Source organism: Engystomops pustulosus, chromosome 1 (assembly GCF_040894005.1).
Source record: "Engystomops pustulosus chromosome 1, aEngPut4.maternal, whole genome shotgun sequence".
In the NCBI taxonomy this organism is placed as follows: Eukaryota; Metazoa; Chordata; class Amphibia; order Anura; family Leptodactylidae; genus Engystomops; species Engystomops pustulosus.
The window spans coordinates 97,325,677-97,347,780 of NC_092411.1; the positions used below are offsets into that span (position 1 = coordinate 97,325,677).

Genomic DNA, 22,104 nt, shown 5'->3' on the forward strand with positions numbered 1-22,104 from the left:
GGGCTATATATAGTTGTAGGGGGATGTATATAGTTATAGGGATCTGTATACAGTTAATGCTGTGGGACTGTATATAGGTAATGTTGGGTGGGCTGTATATAGTTATTTCTGGGGGGCTGTGTACAGTGATTACTTGGGGGCTGTATATAGTTATTGCTGGGGGACTGTATACAGTGATTACTGGGAGGTTGTATATATTTATTACTGAAGGCGGTATACAGTCATTACTGGGGGCTGTATCCAGTGATTGCTGAGGCAGCTGTTTATAGTGATTGCTGGGGAAGCTGTATATAGTGGTTAGGGGGGGACTGTATGTAATGGTTGATGGGGGAGCTGTATATAGTGATTGGTGGGGGGCTGTATATAGTAATTACTGGGCGCTGTATATAGTGATTACTGGGGAGGCTGTATATAGTTATTGTTGGGGAGCAGTATATAGCGATTGCTATTCCCTGTCTGGACTACATGCAATGGGGGACCACACCAGATTTTGCACCCAGGGGCTCTGGTTACATTCATGTTGCATACTAAAGGAGCTGACAGTTACTTTTAAACAGTGGGATTTCTGCCTAACTGTCCAGAAAGATGAAGTTTCAACTAAAATAGAGTATTTATTGCTGTGATAAATATATTGTTGATTAGAGTCATATTAACTATATACATGGAAATGATTGATCTTATGAACCATGAAAATTTTTTTTTTTACCTATGTAGGTTTATAGGTTTTTTTTTTTACCTATAAAAGTCAGTAAATATAGTTGAACCAAAACTTTATTGTTATTTGTGTATCCTATCACAATTTAGGTCCCTATCAATGGACAGGAATTACTTTTCTTACTGAACATCAGGTTTTGTAAATCTTGCAGGGTAAATTATGATGGGACATAAACAATTGGCAAAATATTTTTGTAGTTTTGTAATTTTCCATACAAGAATATATATCTATCCTTTTTATGTTCCCCTTTTTTTCACCTCATTCCCACTAAAATCATTGACTATGTGCAACTCGGGGCATTGTGACTGTAATGGTTACTATATAGTGGGGGCATACTGGCTACAGTGGGGGCACTGTAACAATATTGGCTATTGTGGAGACATAGGGGCACATTTACTTACCCGATTCCTCCACGATCCCCGATCCGGACTATCCGACGAGGATGAACTCTGCCACAATTCATGAAGATTGTGCGCCCGATATCCTGCATGTGTCGCTTCCTCGATCAGGTCCGCCGGAGTTCATCTTCTTCTTGGTGTATGTAAGTGCATGGCTTATGACACAATTTTTAAGTTAAATCCCTCGGTTTGTCCAAATCCGTCGGATCGTCCGACAGCCCGACCCCGATTTGTGTCGCATGAAAGCTGGCGCAATTGTGCCAAAATCCGATTGCGTGCGCCAAAAACCTCTTTTAAATCCCTGTCCCAGCGGCACAAAACAGAAATTGTCGGGATTGTCCGAAGAAAGTGCAGTCCGCAGGGCCCCATAATAGTGATCTCTAGGGAATCAAGAGAACAGTATTAGGTTTGTGAATAAGGAGGTGAATGAAATGATGATGAAGGGATGAACCTAAAATTTTGGTGTTGTTGAATCTGCACAGATAAGTCATGAGTGGAAGAAGCTGACATGGGGACATGGGGGCATGGGGGCCAGATGGAAGACGAAAATGAAAGAATATTCTCCAATCAAAAGATTACATCTGTGAGGCACCGGATTTTCAGTAAGCGCTGAAATTACAAATGAACTAACAATTCGACAGGATCTCCGATGTGCTCTGACTCTGTGTTATCTTTTCCTATAATGGAGAGCTGCATGGAGACAGCCCTATACTACATCAACTAGATTAAAATGTTGAGGTTGAAGGATGAGTAGTTCTGTCCAAGTTCAGAAAAGATCCTCTTCCTGTAGCATATGATTGTCTCAAAGATTCAGTTATGGTTCTGGCTATAGAAACGCTTATACCCACCACTAACACAGCAGGTTAGCACCGATCTTTGGTGTTAAGCTTTAAATGCTGGTGTAGTCATGCTCCTGGCAATTTCTCTAGTATTATAGGTAAGTGATGGCAGCATTTAAATAGTTAACACCTGCGGGGTGGGGATGGGGGGTTACAGGAGATGCTTTCAAAAAAGTTAATCACCTAAATATCAGTATTCTTGATTTCAACAATATATTAGGTAAAATTAGACTACCAATTGATCATATTATAGATTTTATCAATGAACTTTTGATAAAATATATTACTATATATTATAATGATACTGTACTGTATTTTTGGATATTATTTTAGGTTTTGCCAGAAATGAAGAAAAATGAAACCCAGATAGCGGATTTTGTCTTGCTTGGACTATCTACAGATTTTCAGCCATTTCTGTTTGGAATATTCATGCTAATTTACCTATTCACTTTGACAGGGAATACAATCATTATTTTGATAGTGACATTATACTCCCATCTTCACACACCTATGTATCTTTTCCTCCGAAGCTTATCCCTCACAGAGATGCTGTACACCACTGTTACTGTGCCCAGGATGCTCCGAGACTTCCTACACAAAGACAAAGAAATCTCGCGAATAAGTTGTGCAGCACAATTCTATTTCTTCTGCTGCTTAGGCGCCTCGGAGTGCTTTATTCTTGCCTTCATGGCTTATGATCGATATGTTGCAATCTGTCATCCTCTTCACTATATGACAAAAATGACAAAGAATAAATGTCTATACATCACTCTAGGATCATGGCTAGCTGGTTTAGTCTTGCCTTTGGCCAATATCATTATGGTCTTTGGACTTCCTTTTTGTAACTCCAATATTATAGACCATTTCTTCTGTGATATACTACAGGTCATAAACTTGGTGTGTGCAGAGGTGCCACCAAGTACTTTTGTGGTAATTAAGTCATATATTTTGATATATACTTTTTTAGTTATACCTTTACCATTTATGCTTATTTTATTATCTTATATACGGATATTTATAAGTGTAGTAAAAATAAGTTCTGCCACAGGACGTAATAAAGCTTTTTCCACTTGTGGCTCTCACCTGACATCTGTTAGTTTGTTTTTTGGATCAGCTACCATTACCTATTTAAGAACAGAATCCATTAATACTTATGGAGGGCCTAAAGTGTGGTCTCTCTTTTTTCTTGTCTTTGTTCCTATGCTAAATCCACTGATATATAGCCTGAGGAATAATGAATTTAAAAAAGCATTACAAAAACTTGGACATACTGCTTTCTCTGGATGAAGTTTTTCCAAAATTAAAGTACTAATATATTTAGAAATATGCTATCTTTTTAAAGTATGCCCAGTAAAGGAATAGTTTGCATTAAATTATATATATATATATATATATATATATATTGCAAATTGCACATCGGATCAAAAAGCTAAAAAAAAAAAATCTGTAAAATATTTTACAAATATCTATCCAATGATACCAAACTTGGCCCCCTACCGAGCGGGGGGAAACTTTAAAATTTTAAATGGGAACACACATTTTTCATCCCACAGGAAAAATTACATTGCTTTGACCTATTTTAAAATTTTGGTGACAGATGGCTCTGTAATCACCAAAAATCTGCAAAACCATTGAAAAAGCAATATTTTAATAAATACACATCAGATTCTAAATCTAAAAATACATGTATGCAATATTTATCTAAAAGCTACCCAATGTTACCTAATATGAGCACTTAACCCCTTAAGGACGCAGCCATTTTGTAGCTTAAGGCTCAGTCCCATTTTTTGGATTCTGACCTGCGTCTCTTTACATGGTTATAACTTTCGAACACTGTTACTTATCAAAACCATTCTGAGGTTGTTTTTTCCCACGTGTTGTACTTCATTTTAGTGGTAAATTTTGGCTGATAAGTTCTGTGTTTATTTACAAAAAAAAGAAAAAATAATGAATTTTTAGAAAAATTTGCCATTTTCAAAATTCAAAATCATCGCGTTTTCAGCAGATAGATTTACTACCTAAATAACTTGCCGAATAACATTTCCCATATGTCTACTTTACATTTTTTTGAAATAATTTTTGAAATGTTTGGATAATTTACAATTAGACGCGGCTTACAATTCGAATAGCGATTTTTCGTATTTTCAGAATTGACTATTTTGGGGATAAATACTGTTTGAAATTAAATTTTACATATTTAGCATTAAAACCCCCCTATATAACCAACCCATTTTCAAATCTGCACCCCTCAAGCTATCAGACACAGAATTTACGAAGATTGTTAACCCCTTTAGATCTTCATAGTAATTGAATCAAAATGGAGGTGAAATTTAGAATGGTCAAATTTTGTCGGTTATACGTTCATTTAGCCCTAAAATTTACACATTTCCAAAAGATAAAAAGAGAAAACCCACCATACAATTTATTCTACAATTTCTGCAAAGACCCCCAACATGTGGCCGTTACTTGTTTTATGGGTGCACAGCGAGGCGCAGAATGCAAGGAGCGCCCTGCAGCTGCCAGGATTTTAGTTTCCTCATTGGCCCATTTTGAAGGCTATAAAATATTCACTTTTTTCATTGTTGGGGCCATGTGATGGCATTTTTTTTGCAGGATGAAATGCTTTTTCCAGTGTTACCATTTTGGGGTCGGTATCACCTATTGTTGAAAATTTAGAACTTTTTTGAGCTCATGAGTAGAAAAGCATCAATTCTGTACTGGATTTTTGACTTTATTTTTTTGTGTTCACCGTATAATCATGTTATCTTTATTCTATGGGCTGATACGATTACAGGGATACCAGACATGAATATTTTTATTATGTTTTACTAAATTTGCCAAATAAAATGTGGGGAAAAATGTATCATTTGCAACAGTATCATTCTGGAGTACATATGTTTTGTTGATCACTTTTTATTACATTTTTAGTGGGATGTAATAGGTAAAAATCATAATTTTTGGCGGGTTTTTAAAGTTATTTTTTACAGCGTTCATCATACGGGTTCAATAGTTATTTAGTTTTATTCTATGGATTGTTACAGACACGGTGATACTATATATGTGGGGTTTATGTTATGATTTAGACTTTTTTGAGCGTTCTTTGTCTCTTTATATGTTTTGGGGGTTATGGGCTTTTTTAGTAATTTATAAAGTTATTTTTTATTGAAAAACATTTTTTTTTACATTTTTTACTTGATCCACCATGAGACATGAACAAGCAATCACCTGATTGCTTGTTCATGATAATACTCTGCAATACTTATGTATTGCAGGGTATTAGCAGTGTCAGCATATTAAACGCAGCGGTCGCGTTGACCGCAGCATTTAACGGGTTAAACACCCGCGATCGGAGCCCACTCCGACCGTGGGTGGTAATCGGGGATGTCAGCGAAGATTACCGCTGACATCCCGCGACCCCTGATGCCAGTTCGGCTCCTGTGCAGAGCTGACCCGGCATCGTCTCTGCGCAGTAGCTGTACTGCGCTGAGCGCTATTTGCGGAAGTCAGCGCAGTACAGCTACAGCACAGAGCGCTAAGGGGTTAAAGTAGAGTATTTGATATTTGAAAACTTTGTAGGCAACAAGAAAAATCCTCATCTTCAGAAAGGAGGAGACTTAAATTCAGGTCAACATCTGCAAAGAGTTTGTATGTTCTCTCCGTGTTTGCGTGGGTTTCCTCCGGGTACTCTCGTTTCCTCCCACACTCCAAAACATACTGTTAGGTTGTTTATATTGTGAGCCCCATGGGGACAGGGACCAATTTGACATGCTTTGTGCAGCGCTGCGTAATCTGTGTGCGCTATATAAATAAAGAATTATTATTATTAATTTTATTTATTTGTGACAGGCAAGGAAACTGACATTAAGCCAGCACCCCAAAGAGAACAGAAAACTACTTGTCTACGACGTTGTTCCTGGGTTATGCTCAATGTAGTTTCTACATAAAAATTTGAAAAATACAGGGTCAACAATAGTATAATTGGATAGATTTTTAAGAAATATTTGTCACATATTTCATGTTTTCAATCCAATGTGTGTTTCTCTGGATATCCCTGTTTTTCTAAATTTTTTTACCCATTTTGATTTTTTGCCAATTGCAGAGCCATCTATCAATAAATAGTAGTTTGAATAAATGTAATTTTTCACGAGGAATCTAAATCTGTAATAAAAAATGGGTGTTCCTTTTTAAGATTTTGGTATCATTGGATAGATTATTGAAAACTATTTTACACTGACAGTATATTTTGAGTGTTTCGTTCCATGTTTGTTTCGTGAGAATTTCCACCCAACCTTTTGGGTCAAAGATCCTCCTTAGATAGAAAACGAAAAATGAGCTTGAAAGCTTGAATAAGGCTCAATACGAGACAAAACGTTGCTACTGCAACACATGGAATAAAAGAGACCACATCTTTTCAGATTGGACGTCTGCTCATTTTTTGTTATGTATCTATTTATCTTTATATTTCTATCAATGTACATTTATGTATGTATATCTATTAACCTTTGTATATCTATCTATCTCTATTTATATGTCTATCTATGAGGCAAATTTTTCTTTTTTAGTGATGTTTTGTTGTTTTTTTGCATATTTTTTCTAACATTTGTTTTTATGTATTATGAACCAAACAAACCTTGAGAATGCTGTAGCTACACTGATGCAGAAACATGTCTTGTTTCATCTCTAAACTGCATGGTTTTGTTGAAAACACAATTATAAAATTATGATTATCAGGCTTTGTCGCTCCTGTGCCTGTCTCGGTGCTCTCCTCTTACCCTAATTATGCGCTGCTGCAGCCTTGTCCTGCCCAGCATAAGCCGTGAATACACCATCACTGTGTTGTTCCTGGCAGGCAGAAGTAATCAATTGCTGCACCATCCCCCAGTTGCTGTGTATGAGTCATCCAGCTCAGGTCCTGACTAGACAGTTCAGGCAGCTCCTGTGTATGTGAAAGTTATCCGAAGGAGGCTCCAATGATAAAAAAACTCCCCCAATGTGTTTATGTATGGCAGCCATTTTGCACCCAGCTTCCCCAAGGTCCTGAATTTTATAATTGTTTTTGGACAAAACCACTCAGTTCAGGGATTAAACAAGATATGTTTCTGCATCAGTGTTCTACAGCAGTCTTAAAGTTTGTTTGGTTCACAATGCATAAGGCATACTTGGTTAAAATTCATGTGTGAAATTTAACCAAGTATGCCTTATTTAACTTAGGAATCCAGATGTTTTCCCTAATTTATGATATGCAACTTTTGTAAAATGTCTCAAGAAAGTCTCAAAATTATTCTTCTATAGTGGAGACATAGGTAACAAAAAAAATAATCAGACGTGATAAATTAACTTTCTTCTTCTTTTGATTTTAAAATATAGTTAAAAAACTGTCTGTGTTAGGCTATCTGAACATGCTGTGCAATGTCATGTGCAAAATCTGCATCCAATAGATGCAGTTTTTATGTGCACTTTTCATGCAGATTTTCCGCATGTGGCTTTTTCCTCTGTTTTTTCCCATTGTTTTTGGCTGAGGAGGGAATACTGCATGAAAACTGCACAATGATGCAGATTTGAGGCAGATTTTCACTCTCCCACTTCAATGTAAAAAAATGCAAGCAAAATCTGTGAGAAAGCGCCAGAAAACTATGATCATTATTTTATATTATGTATAATGTAGCATCCTCTACATGACTTTTTCCACATCACACTCACTTTAATGCTACTGTATTAGGAGGTGGATATTTTGAAGATAGCCTTATAGTTTTCTGCTGAATTGATGATTTGTCATAATTTTAAAGCCTATGTTTAAAAAATGTTTCATTTTGTAATTTCATGTTTATTTTTCATATAAACGTTTTGTCAAAAGCATACAGTTGTTCTTGATGCTTTTAAACAGAAAAAAATTATGATAGCTTAACAATATAAACTATAATAATTAATGCTCACATTAAACCCATCCGCCTCCTCTCTGCCTGAAGACATATTTCACTCATCAGGAGGGAGGTCCCCAGTGATTTCATTCTCCTTATAAGGGCACTGACCTCACTAGGAAACAACCAAATACATTGGCAAAAGCCAATCACTATGTTCTGCTGAGGTTGACTCCTCCCCCTGCATTCTGTAGGGAAAATTGGGCTGCAGTCTCGTATAGCTCTCTATAAGCACACAGTGATATATCAGTGACGTACATTGTAAGAACACACAAGCCACACAAGTTCTCCTTGTGAAAATGTATGTGAAAAAGGAGAGGTGAATGCACCCTAACTATGTACATGCCATATAGTGATATGACAAAAATCTACCCGCCAAAAAATACCTAAATGTTCCTAAATGTTAAATGATTATATGTTGCCAGCAGAATGTTATCAGCTGAAGCTTGTTTATAGGATTTTTTTTCTCATTGAGACTTACAAAAAGTCGCAGAAAATAAACATGTCTATCTAACCAAATTTTTACTTTAGATAAATATGGTGCAAAACAGCAGGAGTTACAGAGAGGTGCCGAGCACGCCAAAGTGATGGTCCATTTTGAGTGTATAACGTTTTCTCAAGCCTGTGACATCACGTCGCGAAAACGGCCTGTTGCTGTGGCGTGCTCAGGACCTCTCTGTAACTCCTGCTGGCCTGAATAAAGCATTGCACTTTGTAGTAAGTGACCAGCTTCATCTCTTTTCTTTCATTCTGGATATTTTGTACACTATGCAGATACTGTATGTTCTAAAGTAGATGTTTCTAAATGTTAAAAAAGAAAAGTTTAAATTCCCTTTTGACATAAAGAAACAATACTACTTGCTGTAGTTTCTTTTTCCTAACTCAAATTCCCCCATGACTGAGTGCTACAGATATAACTGCTTCATTTTAGTGTGATCCTCATTCATTCACAAGGCTAATGGATGCTTTCTAATGTAAGTACTACTTGATTTCTCAATTTGTTTTGGTATAATTATTTACTCTGTAAATCTCTTTTTTTACATATTAACTAATATCTATCTCTTATCTTATAGTATATCTATATTTGCTATTTCATTCATGTTATGAATCACAATATGAAACATTAGTTAATTATGGTTGCAACATAGGAAAAACAATGAGCATGTAAATGTACAAATATTTGACAAATATCAGTCAGACCAGTATCAGTCTAAATAGCCGAGTGATCTGACAAAAACCTGTCCTTTTTCCCAAAATTTTATAAACATAAATATTTGGATGTCAATTCTAGTACCATGTGCACAGCATCCAAAGTATTGTTCCATACTATATATTTCTAGGTGAACATATTGTAGCCAGTGCAGACAATGGGGCATTTTTATATACGCCTTTTGATGTATCGAGGAAGGCGGCTGTGGAGGGTTTATTGTACGACGAGTTCCTTCCGCTTGGTCGGCTGTGCCCCCCCCCCCCCTCACGCACCTTCAGGCCCCACTTGTGTGAAGGTGGTGGAGAGGGGAAATAATCGGAAGTTCTAGCAATAAGCTAACGTGGTGCATAGGCCCTGATAAATATGCCCCAATATTCTGAAATGGTAGCCTGATGTGTCTGAAATATCTGTATAAATCATGAATGGTTAGATTTAGTTTTAATTTGTCATTTATAGTTTCTTTAGACACTACAATATCTGGAGTTTATAGAGCATTGGCTCAGCTGAGAGAAAACATGGGGGCACACGTATCAAACGTTTGGCTTACCTTTTTATTTAATTTTTGAGACTCTTCAGGGTTCTTATGCATATTTGCAACTTTTTTTGCCCCTAAAACTGCTTCCTTTCAAATTTCACCATTGTCTAGTTTTCTGCAGTGATCCATTTTTAAAAAGTTGCAAAAATCGCAAATCTTCGACTGCCCCTGACCATGCATAGAGATTAGCTGGGGCACTGTTGGCGACTTTTGGAACCTTTTTGTGACCTTTGTTTTAAAAAGTTGCAAATCCACTACAGACCAAATGCCACATGAATCAATGAAGAAAAACCACCATGATATATCTGACCAGCAGGAAAGCCAAGAAAAATCAACAAAACATACAGAAAAAGCCAGACTTATGATACATGTGCCCCATAGAGTATGTCTGTTTTCACCCTCTGACAGTAAAACGGTCTTATAAATTGTTATAAAATGAGATGCCAGGTATATCACAAACATGTCATAGAACTTTTTTTTTTAACAGGAATTACTGGCTATTCTTCTTTAGACTAAGAAATGATGAGTCAATGCCATGTAAATAATGAAACAAGAATAAGAGCCTTTCTTCTCTTGGGGCTTTCCAATATTCGCATTGTCCAGCAGTTACTTTTTGGAATCTTCTCCCTAATATATGTTTTCACTGTGATGGGAAACATACTTATCATCATCATAGTGACCACTGAAAGTAAACTGTGCTCCCCCATGTATTTCTTTCTCAGACATCTGTCACTTACAGAGATATTCTATATTTCAGTTACTGTTCCCCGTATGCTGAAAGACTTTGTGCATCATGATAAATGTATTTCCTTTGTTGAATGTGCGACTCAGTTGTATTTCTTCTGCTTCCTTGGTACTACAGAGTGCTTCACATTAGCTGTCATGGCATATGATCGATACGTGGCTATCTGCTCGCCTCTTCTCTACACCAGTATAATGACTGTATGCATAAGGATTGTCACTGGAACCTTCCTAATTGCAATGTTTATTTCTATAGGGCAGATCACATTTGTCTTCAGTTTACCATTTTGCGGTCCTAATGAAATCGATCACTTTTTTTGTGATTTGCTACCAGTGGTTAAGCTTATCTGTGCAGATACATATACTAATGAAATTACCATTTTATTATATGGCTCTTTAGTTATATTTGCACCTTTTGTCCTCATTTTAATCTCATACATTAAAATTCTTGCAGCAGTTCTTGGTATACGTTCATCAACCGAGCAGCACAAAGCATACTCGACTTGTAGCTCTCATCTAACCTCTGTTAGCTTATTTTATGGGACAGCTATTGTAACTTATTTAAGAACAAAGTCTAGCTACACCCACAAAGGGTCCAAGATATTATCGCTTCTGTATAGTGTATTGATTCCTATGCTTAACCCACTTATATATAGTTTGAGAAACTCACAGGTAAAAACAGCCATCAAGGCATTATTTAAAATTAAGGTGTAGAGAAGGGATGAAGTGGACTGCACTCACAGGGGGTAATTTATCTTTTGGCTGGAATAATGTGCAAGTGTTTTTTATCTTTATTATACAGATCACTACGATTACGGTGATACCTCATTTATATAGTTTTTATTTTATTTTTACAATTTTACTGGAAAAAAACTAATATAGAGGAAATCTCATTTGTTTTTGCATCGCCATCTTTTCTGAGATGTAACTTTGATATTTTTAGGTCGACAGAGCTAGTTTAGGGCTTATTTTTTACGTGTTGAGTTGTCCTTTCGATTGGTACCATTTTGGAGCACATAAATTTTTTTAATCACTTTTTAGAACATTTTTGTGAAGTGATTTCATGAAAAATGTACATTTTTGGCGAGGTTTTCGTGTTTTGTTTTTACGGCGTTGAGCGGGCCCAATAATGTTTCTGAGTTATTGTACGGATTGTTACGGATGCAGCGATACCAAATATGTGGGTTTTTTTGGCGATTTTGTGTTTTTTTCACTTCATTGCATGTGTACAGGAAATATTTGTGTTTAGAGGACTTTAACTTTATTTAACCCCTTAAGGACGCAGGGTTTTTCGGCCGATTTCTCGCTCTCCAACTTCAAAAATCCATAACTTTTTCATTTTTCCGTGTACAGACCTGTGTGAGGGCTTATTTTGTGCGTAACAAATTCTACTTTCCCGTGATGTTATTTATTTTAACATGCCGTGTACTGCGTAGCTGAAAAAAAATTCCAAATGTGGAAAAATTGAAAAAAAACGTCACGTGCGTCACGTTCTTGTGGGCTCAGTTTTTACGACTTTCACTCTTCGCTCCAAATAACATGCCTACTTTATTCTTTGGTTCGGTGCGATCGCGGTGATACCAAATTTATATAGGTTTTATTGTGTTTTAATACATTTTCAAAAATTAAACGAATGTGTACAAAAAAGAAAAAAAAATTTTTGCCATCTTCTGACGCTAATAACTTTTTCATACTTTGGCGCACAGAGATGTGTGAGGTGTAATTTTTTGCGAAATGAGGCGACGTTTTCATTGCTTCCATTTTGAGGTCTGTGCGATATTTTGATAATTTTTTATTTCATTTTTTATGTTATGTAAAAAGGTGTAAAAGTCGCATTTCGGACATTTGGGCGCCATTTCCCGCCTCGGAGGTCACCGCCGGCCGTAACCGTTTTTATATTTTGATAGATCGGGCATTTTGGGACGCGGCGATACCTAATATGTTTGTGATTTTTACTGTTTATTATGTTTTATATCCGTTCTAGGGAAAGGGGGGTGATTTGAACTTTTAATATTTTATTAATTTTTTTTATTTTTTAAACTTTTTTTTTTCTTTTTTTTTTCACTATCTTTTAGATCATCTAGGGTACATTAACCCTAGATGGTCAGATCGCTGCTACCATATACTGCAATACTTCTGTATTGCAATATATGGCATTTTTGCAGCACATTCATTACAATGAGCCACTGGCTCATTGTAACGAATCTGCAGCTGCCAGATAGCCTCGTGTCAAAAGAAGACACGAGGCTACCATGGCAACCGATCGCCGCCCCCCGATGACGTTCGGGGGCGTGGCGATCGAAAAAAAGATGGCGGCGCAACGGGGGGGTTAATAGCCGCGATCGGTGCTAGCACCGACCGCGGTTATTAGCGGTGGGGGTTTTATGCATTTTGCAAAAACCCCCACCTTTGTATGAAGAGGACTCAGCCCGTGAGCCCTCTTCATACATCCCTTATACCTCTGCGCCGTAGAGCTACGGCGCAGAGCGTTAAGGAGTTAATTAATTCTTTTTATTAAAAAATGTTTTTATCGAATGTTTTTAACTGTTTTATTCACTGTTACAGGTTAGCTTGAATAAGCGATCCATTGATGGCTTGTTCAAGCTATTCTTCACATTACACAGTGTAATACGGGTGTATTACACTGTGTAATGTAACACATTGAGCATGCTGTTTATCCACCTGACTTCTGCACAACACAACTGGTGGGACCAACCCAATTTATAAGGCAAGAAATCCCATTTATTTAACCTGGCAGGGCACACCCGTGACGTGGAAACCTTTTCTGATGACTACCTCTTGAAGCTCATCAAGAGAATGCCAAGAGCAGGAATCAAAGCAAAAGGTGGCTACTTTGAAGAACCTAGAATATAAGACAAATTTTCAGTTGTTTCACACTTTTTTGTTAAAGGGGTATTCCAGGAATCAGCATAATGCATATACAAATGGGTCCTTAAAATATAAGCTTAAATGTAATTAGTTGTTATTTAAAATGTTGCTCCCCTTAACAGAAAAATGCTGGTAACATAAACTGTAATGAAGAATTAAAATGCTACTGGCCCTTTAATCAGTCCGTTAATTTCCTCCGTTCGGTCCGTTGCAGAGCATACACAGGACAGAAGATGGCTGCTGGTCACATGTCCACATCACATGCCCTGCACCTGCCTGCTTGTAGGTAAGCAAGACAGAGAAGATCCACAGTGTGGCGCAACTTCACTTTGGTAAGAATCTTTATTGCAAATGAACTACGCGTTTCGGCGCTTGGACCAGCGCCTTCGTCAGGTTCGGCAAACAAGATGATCTTGTTTGCCGAACCTGACGAAGGCGCTGGTCCAAGCGCCGAAACGCGTAGTTCATTTGCAATAAAGATTCTTACCAAAGTGAAGTTGCGCCACACTGTGGATCTTCTCTGTCTTGCTTACCTACAAGCATCTCCACACCGCGGGATTCTACCTCTGGACGTTCAATCCTCGTGGCTCCACCGGCAGCACTCCACATACTTGACTACATGCTAGGCTAAAAGATAGCCGCAAGGTGAGCAGCTTTTATTAGCATTTTTTAAATACCTTTTTTAATCAAACCTACACCTGAGTCGATGCGCCCTGGTCTTTTCCCTTCTACTCCTGATTCATAGAATCGGTCCAGACCCTCTCCTGCACCTGCCTGGGCAGGTCATGTGATCACCACTATGTTTGGCTGTAGTGGGTTGGTTGCAGGGCATCCATTATGACCAGTGTTTTGGTGATGGCAGTTACACATCATTGCTATGGTAACAGAGCAGCACAGTCTGTTACATCATCACTGTGAGCAGAGCATAAGAGGGAGGAGGAGTTACTGAGAACTAAAGGATCTTGGGACTTGTAGTTTCCAGTGGAAGCCATCTTGGTGATAACTTTAGAGAGGCCATAACATTTTGTGAATCCTAAAATCAAACTATTTAAGCTAATTTTGTGATTAATGACATTAAGTTTTGTTACATTCATTTATTTATAGCATTATGTGTTTTTGTATCAGACATTCATTTTACTGGAATACCTCTTTAAGTATATAATTCCACAGTGTGAATCTTCAGTGCCTTTAGTGTACAATTTTATAGTCGTGACAACAGAAAACTCTTTGAATGAGAAGGTGTGTCCAAACTTTTGTCTGTACTGTACATCATCCCTTAAGCCAGTGGTGGCAAACCTATGGCACGGGTGCCAGAGGTGGCACTCAGAGCCCTCTTTTTGGGCACCCAGGGCATTGCCCAGCACAAAGGTCAACATTCAGGACTCAAGACCTGAATCAAGGAGGTGTGGACAGAGCTTGATTATCATTGTAGCCTCTTCTCCACAGCTGTGATTCATCCTGTTAAGAGGACTTTAGAGGGAAACTACAATAACAATCCAAATTTCTGCTTCTTTCTCTTGTATTGGTGTCATCAGGGCACCAATATGTTTGAAACTTGTGAATTACTTTAAATTGGCATTTGGAACTTTGTGAAAATATCTCTTTTTTGCTTGTAGTTTTGGCACTCAGTGCCTAAAAGGTTCGCCATTACTGCCTTAAGCCCTTAATGATGCAGCCTACGAAGGCTTTAATGACAGGGGTAGTTTTTATCAAATTTTGATACGTTGTGGTTTAATGGCCATAACTTCTTTTTTTTTTTTGCATACTACCTTAAATACTTTTGCACCATTTTTTCAGGACACATAAGGCTAGTTAAAAAGTAATAAAAGTTTAAAGTTGTTTTTTCATTTTTAGTTTTATTTGGGGTTAAAAAAGGATTTTTAAAAATTTTTTGTAATTTATAGTTTTTTTATTTATTTTTAAATTAACTCAAAACTAACATTATGAATGAATTCCGTATTTTTTGATTGTTTTAATACATAAAAAAACTAGGACTATAATAAAAAAAACTATGGCATTTGAATGCATTGACATTACCAATCCATAAAATAAAGGCAACATTGAGGAGTGCAACATTTTTATTCTATGGAAGAAGCACTGCTTTTATGAAATTGAATATATTTTAAAGAAATTGAATGAATGAATGAATTACTTGTAACAAAATTGTACCATTGAGAATTGACACATTGGTTAAATCAAAGTTATGGCTTTTAAAATGCATGAACACAAAGAGAACTTATATTAAATGTACAAAGGAAAGCAAACAAAATATTAGGTATCAGCAGGCCATATTATAGAGAGGGCTCTCAGGTCACACGACCCAATTCCCCCACCAATTTGATTCTAACACTATTATGTCAGAAGTTCAGACCTTCATCCCTTATTCTGGTGTCTACAAAATGCTACAGGTTCATGAATTATAATACAAGCAGTCCCTAGGTTACATACAAGATCGGTGCATGCCTGGGAAGACGGCGACATCATGCCATCTTTCCTGAGTCTTACAGGGGTGGTGCCAAGTGGTTCCACGTCCAGCCTTGCCCCCCCACCTGCCCCATGTCGGACAGGACGGGACAGACAGCATGGAGGGACAGGAAGCATGAAGGGATAGGCAGCATGGAGGGACAGTAAGTGGAAGGTGGTGATCGGTGCTGTGCTACACCACATCAGATCACCACCATGGGTCACAGAATAGAGGTGGCATCCTGCCACATCCCAGATTGATCCGATCGGTCAGTCAGTAGTGACTGACCGATCGGATCAATATAAAGTATGTAAAGTTTCAAGATGGCCGACATACATATTACCTTGTGCCCCCCAAATTAATTTGTGTAGACGAGTCATTTTTACATTTTAAAGGAGGACTAAGAATATGCCAATACCTGCCCAGCAAGAGGGTAAGGTATGGAATTAAAATGTACAAGCTGTTCGAGAGTACCACAGGGTACACCCACAAATTTAGGGTTTATGAGGGAAAAGACAAACAAATTAGCCCCCCAGAATGCCACCCTGTCCTAGGAGTTACTGGGAAGCTTGTCTGGGATCTGATGCACCCACTGCTGGATAAGGGTTACCACCTGTATGTGGATAACTTTTATACCAGCATTCCACTCTTCAGGTCCCTCATTTCCAGGGGTACTGTAGCGTGCGGCACTGTATGGAAAAACCAGAGAGGCCTCCCTAAGACCCTGATAAGTTAACCACTAAGAAAATGGGACATGAAGACTCTCTGCCATGAGAACATGCTGTTGGTCAAGTATAAGGACAAAAGGGATTTCCTTATTTCAACCACAATTCATAGAGACACCAGCACCCCCACCCCTGTACAAGGTACCACTACCACTGCCCCCAAGCCAGACTGCATCCTGGCTTACAATAAATACATGGGTGGGGTTGATCTGTAAGGTCAAGTGTTGAAGCCGTACAGTGCTCTACGAAAAACAAAGATATGGTACAAAAAGCTCGCCGTGCAAATTTTACAGATGGCACTGTATAATTTCTATGTGCTATACCAATTTGCAGGTCATGCTATATAATTTCTTTGCTTTCAAGAGGCAGTGATCAAGGCCCTCTTATTTGATCAGTACTTCTGATCTTCCCCGTATTGTAGCAGGGCAACTTTTCCCTGGCGAGGTACCCCAAATGGGATGGACGAGGAAGGATACAAAAAAGCAAAGTATGTTACAAAATGGGGAAAAGAAAGGACACAATTTATCAATGTGACACCTGTCCTGAAAAACCTGGCCTCTGCATGAAAGATTGCTCCAGAATCTATACCCAACCACACACTACTTGTTCCCTTCCTGCTGTGTGTCCCTGCAGAAGTTTATATCCACGTGTGGGGTATTTCCGTGTTCAGGAGAAATAGTTGAACAATTTCTGTGGAGCAATTTCTCCTTTTGTCCCTTGTGGACTCCAAAATAATGGGGAAAAGGTTTTTTTTGTTGAAAACAATTTATTTTTTCAGCCCAAATTTTTGAACACCTGTGGGGTCCAAATACTCATTATACACCTTGAAAAAATCTCTGAAAGGTATAGTTTTCAAATCGGGGTCTTTTTGGGCGGTTTCACTGTAATGGTACTTCAGGGGTCACTGAAAACTGTTTCAGTCCAAATTGCCTTCAAAAAGTCAAATGGCACTTCTTCCCTTCCAAGTCCTGCTGTGTGTCCCTACAGAAGTTAATATCCACATGTGGGGTATTTCCATGTTCATCAGAAATTGCTGAATAATTTATGTGGAGCAATTCTCCTTTTGTCCCTTGTGAATGCCAAAAAATTGGGGGGAAAAGTTAATTTTTGATGGAAAAATATAATTTTTTTCATGTTTTTGAACACCTGTGGGGTTCAAATACTCATTATACACCTTGATAAAATCTCTGAAGGGTGTAGTTTCCTAAATGGGGTCCTTTTGGGGTATTTTCACTGTAATGGTACTTCAGGGGCTCTCTAAATGTATCATGGTAATATAAAGGTATTCCAGCTAAATCTACTCTGCAAAAAACTTGGTTGTGCTTCTTCCTTTCTATGCCCTGCTGTGTGCCAGTACAACAGTGTACCACCACATATTTGGTGTTGGCATACTCAGAAGAAATCAGTAATTAATTTCTGTGAAGCATTTTGGTATTTTATCCACTGAGGATGTGTAGTTTTTAAAAAAAAAAATACATTCATTTAGCTATAAAAAAATTAAATCTGAAAATTGTACCTGATATTGTTTTAACTTCTGTGAAACAATTAAAGGGTTAACAACTTTCATAAAAGCTGTTTTACATTCTTTGAGGGTACAGTTTTTAAAATGGGATCATTAAAGGGGTTTTCTCTCATTTAGGCCTCTCATAGTCACATCGAACTTAACTACTCCTGCCAAACATAGATTTTGTCGATTTTCACAAAAATCGGAAAAAATCACTTGTATAGTTATAAGCCTCCTATTTTCCTAAAAAAAAAATTATAAGATGCTTAAAAAAATTATGCTAACATAAAGAAGACTTTAGGTGTTAATGTTAGTTATTAAGTTATTTTGGGGGTATGACAATCTGTTTGAAAAGTAGAAATTTCCAAAGTTTGAAAATAGCATTTTTTCAAAATTTTCACCAAATTTCAATGTTTTTCATAACCAAACGCAAAAGTTATGACCCAAATTTTTCCACTAACTTAAAGTACAATGTGTCACAAAAAAACTATCTCAAAATAAGTGGGGAATGTTAAAGTGTTCCAAAGTTATCTCCATATGAATTGATACATGTCAGATTTGAAAAATAGGGCCTTGTCAGGAAGGTGAAAAGCGGCAAAGGGTTAAAAATGTTGGATTGTCATAAGAATCAGAATCAACAATTAAGCTCTGTAAGTGAGGTGTTCTTAAGTAGGGGATCGCCTGTACATAAATAAATAGAACATCTTATGATGCTAGTGACTAGTCGTTTATAAAGGACTACTGTCAGAAGACTGATGGTCAGTAAGGTATATGCATCTTCAGTTTTGCTTTGTTCACCTGCCTTTTTTTCCTTTTTTTAATTTTCTGGCAAGAGCAGGTTTGGATTTGCACCAAAATATGTTTTTATGTTTTTGGACTTTCTGACATGTCAAGGTAAACACATGTGGAGTAATCCTCTCTATGAACTAGACCTTAAAATTGTATTGGTCATTTAATGGGGTAATTTGGGTTGAATTTGGAGAACTATGAACTCTAACAGGCTCAACATAGACTGCTGGAACGTGCCGTACGTTATACTAGGGACCTGTCATCAACTGCTGCAGCGCCATCACTCCCCCTCCTGTGATACCATCAGGGGGCGCTGATAAGTTGTCCAGACACCCAAGAAGCTCTTTGATAAAAATTATTTGACAGGTCCGAAGAATAAAGGGGATATATAATTTAGATTGCCTAGTTAAAACCTTAAAATCAAAGCTAAAAATTGTGTAACCTTAATATGGTGTAACTGTGTTTTTTTTTGTCAATTCCCTAAAATTTTACATTAAGTGAAAAGGCATTCACAAAAACAGAAAAGTGTCGCTAAGGGTTAAATTCTTCTTGGTAATTTGCAATGGGGGAATGGAATATATTAGATTATGAATTTATAATAATGTAATGCATTCTGTTCCTCTGTTGTATTGTTACTCCAACCCTAAGGGAGAAGATTTTCTATTAAAAGGTGAGGTTTACATGTAAACATTTTATTCCAACAGGCTCAACAGATGAGATTGTTTTATTCATTTTACCATGGTAGGCATCAGGAAACAATTTCATATACATTTGTAACATTTCTCTCACTGTTAATTTGATTGCATAATAGATGTTTTTTCTGTTGTTTTTGCGCCTTTTCAAACTGGTGCACCATTTTTGCGACTAAACACCAAACTAGCCGCGCAGCAAAAATAACCAAGTTTCCCCCATTTATCCTACCAATCCAGATGTTTTGCTGTGCCTAATAATATTCATCACTTGCAAATTTTCATTCAGGCGCAAAAGCAGGCGCAAAAACATTCCTGCCCGAAGGTGGAGTTAAGTGAGAAGTAAGACTGAGCCCCTGTGCAGAGGAGCTCATCCCCAGCAGCAGAGCTCAGCCAAACACTGCAACACAGATAATACAGACACTGCAGACTCTATTTACAGTTCATGACCTTCTATTTACAAAACATTCTGCAAAATCCTCAGCTCAGAGCAGGACAGGAGAGAAGATTGCTGAATTTTGCTGATAGTACAGACAAGTGTCCCCCGTGTAGCAGGATGATCACACTGGTGTCTGAGGGGGGGATACTGTGCAGAATTACAGGGATGCAGCAGAACATCCTGGGTGCTGCTGTGAGTGTTATCTTTATTTTGGGATGTGGGAGAAGCAGAGAGGAGCTTGTAGCAGGATCACATATAAGTTCCCCAATCTAACATTGCGCCGAAACTGTGTTAAAGTAAACTGATTAATAAGAGGCAGTAAATTAACTTATCACAGATGGTTGTAGCTCGTGGTAATAATTTAGGTGCAACTACTACACTTAGGCGCACAAAAGTGATACATGTGGCCTCATGTTGTTGAACAAAGAATTACATAAATTAGAAGCATTACATGAACAATAACCTCATATATGATATATCATACATTAAATAAAGATGTATAATATAGTAGCATTCTGTGTTCACCAACTATAAAGAGATATAAGCCAAAAACAAGTTGATAGTTTACCAACCCGGGTAAAAATCTGCAGCTAAATGAACTCAAATCCAGAATATGCTTAAAATCTGAAAATAAAGACTCATTGACCATATGCATGTAAATACAAAGAAAGTGATATGACAAGGCCAATTTGAATCTACATGTATATGGCCATTCATATAAATTAATTATGGTTATTATACCCAGAATGCATCAGATTTGGAGCATCTTGCCATATATAAAGGTGTCTGAACAACAAGGTGATAAAGACAGTTGACCTAGTAAACTTAATTTATTTAAAAAAAATTTTCAATCAGTTTGATATTAAATAATTTCATGACAATGTATAACGAAACACATGAGAAATTCAGAAAAACTGCTTGCCCCTGGTACCATACAGCAACATTCGAAGAGAAAGAATAGCTTTTCATAGAGCTTCTTAAATGATTGGAATTAATTTGCTTAAATTTTTAGTTATTTTGATTTGAATCTTTACATAATAATTGTAATGTTTACATATTCAAAAGCTTATTATCTTTGCTTCCTGTTTTTAGGATTGGAAATCTTACCTGGTACCTTATAATAAGACACAAGTGACTGAGTTTATTCTTGTGGGGCTTTCTAGTGAAGTGCAGCCTTATCTTTTTGTATTTTTTCTATTAATCTATCTTTTTACATTGGCAGGAAATGTAACAATTACTCTGACAATCACTTTGGAGTCTCAGCTTCAGTCTCCTATGTACCTTTTCCTCCGTAGCTTGTCAGTCACAGAGATCTTATATGTAACAACTACAGTTCCTCGGATGCTCAGAGATTTCCTGCATGTTGACAAGGCGATTTCTTTAGTCGGATGTGCGGCTCAGCTTTATTTTTTTAGCTTCTTTGGTGCTACAGAATGCTTCATCCTCGCCTTTATGGCATATGATCGCTATGTGGCCATTTGCCATCCTCTGCAATATATGACTATTATGACAAAGAAAAAGTGCTTACAGCTTTCATTAGTATCATGGTTAGGTGGTATGTTTTTACCTATGGCCAACATTGTCCTTCTCTTTATGTTACCATTCTGTGATTCCAATATTGTAGACCACTTTTTCTGTGATGTGCTCCCTGTGTTAAAGCTTGCCTGTACAAACACTTTTGCTAATGAAATTGGTATAGTAGTGTACAGTTTTGTTGTTATTCCATTGCCATTCTTACTTATCCTTGTGTCTTATGTACATATTCTCATAGCTGTATTTTATATCCATTCAGCATCAGGGCGCAGCAAAGTGTTTTCAACATGTGGATCCCATCTCACCTCTGTCTGTTTATTCTACGGATCAGCCACTATAACTTATATAAGAACCAAACCTATTGATGCACAAAGAGGTGCTAAGGCTTTGTCTCTTTTGTACTTAGTTTTTGTCCCAATGTTAAATCCTTTGATATACAGTTTAAGAAATGCAAAGGTTAAAAAAGCAATGAAGAGAGTCTTCAGTAGACTTTTTTAATTACGAAAGTAAACAGCACATAAAAAAATGTTATATTTGTAAGATAATTTAAAACTTGTCATAGATAAAATAAGTTTCCGATGTTAATTTCTGTTTTGGAAAGAATGCTAGTTTGCATACACTTTTCCTAGACCATCACTATGAAAACTACTCAATCCTACTTGTCTCTCTACATAAGGCAAAATTATTAATTTCAGACTCATTTAAAAGGCCCCTCA

The 22,104-nt window shown here is 37.2% G+C and overlaps 3 protein-coding genes across 3 annotated transcripts in view; all 3 read left to right on the plus strand.

Moving 5' to 3' along the window:
• The window catches only part of LOC140112923 (olfactory receptor 10A7-like), a 90,929-nt gene extending 79,859 nt beyond the window's left edge, over positions 1-11,070 (plus strand). Inside the window, exon 2 of the mRNA XM_072132618.1 lies at positions 10,103-11,070. Coding sequence (XP_071988719.1) covers positions 10,135-11,070 — 936 coding nt within the window. The 5' untranslated portion in view covers positions 10,103-10,134. The remainder of the gene's footprint in view (positions 1-10,102) is intronic.
• Positions 2,298-3,239, plus strand: LOC140112764 (olfactory receptor 10A7-like). Its single transcript, XM_072132608.1, has one exon. It carries the CDS (start codon positions 2,298-2,300, stop codon positions 3,237-3,239), a length of 942 nt encoding a protein of 313 aa, XP_071988709.1.
• Positions 11,071-16,117: 5,047 nt separating the features above from the next.
• On the plus strand, positions 16,118-21,886 carry LOC140113084 (olfactory receptor 10A7-like). The gene is made up of 2 exons (XM_072132628.1): positions 16,118-16,147; positions 20,948-21,886. The coding sequence occupies exons 1-2, from the start codon at positions 16,118-16,120 to the stop codon at positions 21,884-21,886; spliced, it is 969 nt and encodes a 322-aa protein (XP_071988729.1).
• The last annotated feature ends 218 nt before the right edge of the window (positions 21,887-22,104 follow it).